General features: G+C 39.1%; 1 protein-coding gene across 1 annotated transcript; it reads left to right on the top strand.

The window, feature by feature from the left end:
- The first annotated feature begins 353 nt into the window (after positions 1-353).
- LOC123947211 (olfactory receptor 8S1-like) lies at positions 354-1,289 on the top strand. Its single transcript, XM_046013265.1, has one exon. It carries the CDS (start codon positions 354-356, stop codon positions 1,287-1,289), a length of 936 nt encoding a protein of 311 aa, XP_045869221.1.
- Positions 1,290-6,000: the final 4,711 nt, after the last annotated feature.

The raw sequence follows: 6,000 nt of genomic DNA, 5'->3' as shown, positions 1-6,000 counted from the left end.
AGTCCTTTTAATCTAGACTTAATCCTATCTCAACTTCTCAAGTAATTCACTCCTGAAATTTTCTTCTCTACCTTCTTCTCATATCAGGAAACTTCTTTTCAAATGTATCACTCTAAACTACATAAAAACATTATGGCTCCCAAAAAAGATTATAATCAAAAATAGGATCTTGCCTTATTTAAAATATCAATGACAAGATGATGACCAAGAAATTAACTTTTAAATAACTGAATGTGGATTGTGGGACAGTAATGAAAAGATATTCATGTAGAATAAGATCAAGGTGGTGGGGTACTGAGAAGCACTGAAAGACTTTTGGTGGATCTTCTTTTCCAGAGAGAACACTTCTCCGTATGGCAATGAAAAACTACAGTGCTATCAGTGAGTTCATTCTCCTTGGACTATCTACTGACCCCCAAATTCGGGACATATTCTTCATGCTATTCCTTCTGATTTATCTCTTCACTCTGATGGGAAATTTCTTGATGCTGCTGGTGATTAGGGCTGATTCCCACCTCCACATGCCCATGTACTTCTTTTTGAGACAGCTCTCCTTCCTGGACCTCTGCCACTCATCTGTCACAGTCCCCAAGATGCTGGAGAATCTACTTTCTGAAAGCAAAACCATCTTTTTAGAGAGCTGTCTGGCTCAGGCCTTCTTTGTGTTTGCCACTGGAGGTACTGAGGCCTGTCTGCTGGCTGTGATGGCCTATGACCGCTATGTAGCCATCACCTCCCCTCTGCTCTATGGCCAGGTGATGAGCAACCAGCTCTGTGTTGGGATGGTGTGGGGTTCCTGGGGCCTGGCCTTTGCTGATGCTCTCATCAATATCCTCTTTGCTGTCAATTTAGACTATTGTGAGGACCAGACTATTCCTCACTTCAGCTGTGAGCTGTCTTCTCTCTTCCCTCTGTCTTGCTCTGATACTTCCACCAACTTCACACTCCTGCTCTGCTCCTCTGTCCTACATTTCTTTGGAACCTTCATCATGATTGTTTCCTCCTATGTCCGAATTGTCTCCACCATCCTGAGCATTAGCTCTACCTCAGGCAGAGGCAAGGCCTTCTCTACCTGCTCCTCCCACCTCACTACTGTGACCTTGTTCTATAGCTCAGGTTTCCTCAGCTACCTGTTGCCAACTTCAGGCTCCCCTCTGGAGACGATATTCTCCTTACAGTACAGTGTGGTCACTCCCATGCTAAATCCCCTCATTTATAGCCTGCAGAACAAGGAGGTGAAGACAGCATTGGGAAGAATGTTCAGAAAATATTTTCATTCTTTCATGTAATAGACCCCAAGTCGTGACTAAAGGGAGCTGAACTACTATGCTACATGATCAAATAATGGACTTTAGGAGAGTTTCTTGGTTGTCCATGATGTTAGATGCTACAGAGAACATGGTGGCATTTATTTCCTTGAAGATGCTTATGAAGAGGAAAGAAAACTAATATCTCAGGATGATTAGTGTTCATTCTTATTCAGAAAAGGAGAAATGAATCATATAGCCTTCTTTTTTAGGGGATCATTTTATAAAAATGTTAATTTATTTTTCATATCTATGTGGACATCTGTTGCTATTGGCTCCGCATTACTCCTTCACTTCTTCAAATAATTACATCTAAATCCTTAGGAAAACTAGTTTTTTCAAATTCTTATCTGTAAAATGGGTTGATCCTGTAGCTTAGGATAGGCTAACTTTTCTGTTCCTTTCTCCTAACAGTGAGCTGAGGTAAGAATTAAAACCAAGACCCGAGTGAAGTTATTCAGAATCTTACTCTAGGAAATTCAAGTACTTAGCAGGAATAAACAATAAGAAAAGACAGCATTTAGAACAGAGTCAATCTGACTGTAATGCCTAAAGATACTATGAAATCTGGCTCCTGTAGCAATTGTCCTTCCTGAGGTCATATTAATATGGTAACAGTACAGCAACAATTGTTTTATATATATAGTTACAATATAGTATTATATATATATATAGTTATAATATGGTAACTATTGTTACTATTGTAACAATAGCTAATTTGTTACATTTCTAAACTCATGTCAATAAGTGTGCTAATAACATGAAAAAATGTTCATCATCACTAGCCATCAGGGAGATCAAATTAAAACCACATTGAGATAACACCTTACACCAGTCAGAATGGCCAAAATTAGCAAGACAGGAAACAACGTGTGTTGGAGAGGATGTGGAGAAAGGGGAACCCTCTTATACTGTTGGTGGGAATGCAAGTTGGTGCAGCCACTTTGGAGAACAGTGTGGAGATTCCTGAAGAAATTAAAAATAGAGCTTCCCTATGACCCTGCAATTGCACTACTGGGTATTTACCCCAAAGATACAGATGTAGTGAAAACAAGAGTCATCTGTACCCCAGTGTTTATAGCAGCAATGGTCATGGTCGCCAAACTGTGGAAAGAACCCAGATGCCCTTCAACGGACAAATGGATAAGGAAGATGTGGTCCATATACACTAGGATGAATACCCAAATTTGTAGCAACATGGATGGGACTGGAAGAGATTATGCTGAGTGAAATAAGTCAAGCAGAGGGAGTCAATTATCATATGGTTTCACTTACTTGTGGAGCATAACAAATAACATGGAGGACATGGAGAGATGGAGAGGAGGAGGGAGTTGAGGGAAACTGGAAGAGGAGATGAACCATGAGAGACTATGGACTCTGAAAAACAACCTGAGGGTTTTGAAGGGGCGGTGGGGGGGGGGAGGTTGAGGGAGCCAGGTGGTGGTTATTAAGGAGGGCACGTATTGCATGGAGCACTCGGTGTGGTGCAAAAACAATGAATACTGTTACGCTGAAAAGAAATTAAAAAAAAAAAAGTGTGCTAATAAGTTCCTGTGATAGGCAGGCTGGCCCCCCAAAAGCTTCTCCTAAATCCCTGGAAACTATGAATATGTTATATGACATTAGGGATTGAGCAGATGTATAAAATTATAGGCCTTAAAATAGGGAGAGTATCCTGGATTATCCAGGTGGGTTCAGTCTAATCACATGAATCCTTAAAAGCAGGGAAAATTAATTCTCCAGGTATAGTCAGGAACAACAAGCCAGAAGGGAATGTCAGAGATAATATAAGCATAAGAACTCAACCTGCCATTGTTGCTTTAATCATGGATGAGGGCCATGAGCCAGAGATTGTGTGGCTTCTAGAAACTGTGAGCAACTCCCAGCCAAGAGCCAGCAAAGAAACATGAACCTCATTTTGTGGAATTCATAGAACTGACTTCTGCCAAAAATCTGAATGATGTCTTCTCCAGATCCTTCAGGTAAGGCCTGCTGGCTTGATTGGGCCTTTTGTGATCCAGAACAGTGAAATCAGTTGAGGCCATCCAGATTCTGATATAAAGATCTCTGAGATAATATATTTCTGCCATTTTAAGTGACTAAGTTTGTGGTAATTTGTTATAGGGCAATAGAAAACTAATACAGTACCTTACTTTTGTTACCCTACTTAATCATCTCAACAGGTATGAGATAGGTTTATCGTTAGTTTTTCTTTACTGGTGAGGAAATGAAGATGTTTGCCTGTCCAGTGACTCACAGCAAGGAAATGGTGGAGCTGGAGTTTAACCTATGCAGTTTGAACAGAGTCCATACTCTTAGTCACTGACTGCCCTCTCCATTAAGTCTACAAAGCTCACGGATCCTTCTTATAATTATTTACTATCAGATGCAGTTGCTTACAATCAAAGAATGGTAACTGATACAGGTATCAAAGGTGAAATTAAATCAACTGAACTTTAGTGAAATGCAAAGTGTTTAGAATTAGTTATTTGGTTAAGATTTGAGAAAACAAAGTATTTAGTATGCTACCCTTCCTCTTCTGTTTTATGAGTCATCCTTTTTTCCCCCCAAAACTTCCTTTTCTGCCTTTAATCAGGTTATCCACAGGCAGTTTCTGTTGCTTTCAAAGGAAGAAAATTAGTTTTGAAATTGGAACTGGAGATTGATTTGTAAACAACTCCTCTCAGGGATGTAAGGATATGTAGAATTAGTTATTGTGCTAAGATGTGTACAATGAAGTGAATTGTCTTTTCATTTTTTTTCTGCTCATGATATATCATTGCCACCCTTAAGACCCATGATTGCCTGAGACAGTGGACATTGCGCTAAGCCTCTGAATAAGGAGAAAATGCTAAAATTAAGCAAGTCCAAGAGAAAGAGGAATGCCAAGACTACAGGACTTCTATTGTCAAGATAATTATTTCATTTCTTGATTTTTGACCTTCAGGTACAGAATGAACTGCAGGGCCTTTCTTTTCCTATGCTGAAAGGATATCTTTCATTTTATAGACACAAAGTAGAGTCTATACAAAATAACTCAGACTGATTCCATGAATTTAATATCACAACAGGCTGCTTATAGGAGAATTAGATGTTTATCAGGGAATTGTATCACCTGAATAATTGGAATAATGACATTGTGGAGAATTTGGAGGACCTAGAAAAAATGAACCTCCAATCCCTCTAAAGCTACAATGTCTACCTTGCTTAGCATGCTATCTCCCTAATGGAAGAAAGCTAGTTATCATATGTTTTCACTTACTTGGGGAACATAAGGAATAACATAGAGGACATTAGGAGAAGGAAAGGAAAAGCGAAGGGGGGAAATCAGAGAGGGAAATGAACCATGAGAGACTGTGGACTCCAAGAAACAAACTGAGGGTTTTAGAGGAGAGGGGTGTGGGGGAATGGGTAAGACTGGTGGTGGGTATTAAGGAGGGTACATACTACACGGAGCACTGGGTGTTATGCATAAACAATGAATCATGGAACACTGCATCAAAAACTAATGATGTATTGTATGGTGACTGACATTAACACAATAATAAAAAAAAAGAAAGATAGTAAGTCCTCCTATCTTATATTCTTCTATGATGCTCGGTTGAGGCCTAGAATTCAAATTACATGGCCTGAAAGCTAAAATCAGAACCAAACCAAAGAAGGAAAGAATTACACATAAAAGAAATAATAGTAATGGATGAATTTTATCTCAAATAATCTAGGGAATTTTTCTAGGAGTATATATTTCTCTTAACTAAAGTGTGTATATTTAGTTTCTGTGTAGTTTTTATTATTTTTAATTTTTAAAATTACTTTTCAGTGTACTAGAATTCATTGTTTATGCACCACACCTAGTGCCCCATGCAATACATGCCCTCCACAATACCCACCACCAGGCTGGCTCAACTTCCCACCCCCGACCCCTTCAAAACCCTCAGATTGTTTTTCAGAGTCCATAGTCTCTCATGGTTCAGCTCTGTGTAGTGTTTTTAAAATAATTTTTCCATGTATTAATTTATCCAGACATCATTTTATATAAATACCGGAATGGAATCTATCATACAGTCTACTTCCTGGTGATTTTGGGGGGCAGGAGGAGTTGCTACCCTTTAACATCTCCTACTTATTCTCCATTCAATGTAACCCATGTTAACCACAAAGTATTTATCTTTCTTAGCTTTCTTTTTTTTTAAGATTTTATTTATTTGACAGAGATATCTCAAGTAGGCAGAGAGGCAGGCAGAGAGAGAAGGGGAACCAGACTCTCTGCTGAGCAGAGAGCCAGTGGGGGGGCTCGATCCCAGGACCCTGAGATCATGACCTGAGCCAAAGGCAGAGGCTTAATCCACTGAGACACCCAGGTGCCCCTTCTTAGCTTTCTTTGGCTTATATATTCATGTTCAAGTTTCTGCACACATATTCTGTCATATATGTACATATATAGAAGCTTTTCCATCTGTTTAAAAACTATACTATAGTACACATTTTCTTTTCTCATTCATTAATTTATAAAACTTATTACATGTCAAATGGCATAGCCCCAATTCATTTTTTTGTGTGTCAGCATTAAATCCCATCTTGTGAATGTGTCCTAATTTCTCAAGCTATTTCCCTACATACGGATTCACTTTGCTTCCATTTAAAAAAAGTGTTTTTATGGGCGCCTGGGTGGCTCAGTGGGTTAAGCCACTGC

Source organism: Meles meles, chromosome 7, assembly GCF_922984935.1.
Source record: "Meles meles chromosome 7, mMelMel3.1 paternal haplotype, whole genome shotgun sequence".
Taxonomy (NCBI): domain Eukaryota; kingdom Metazoa; phylum Chordata; class Mammalia; order Carnivora; family Mustelidae; genus Meles; species Meles meles.
This window is presented reverse-complemented; position numbering and strand designations above follow the sequence as displayed.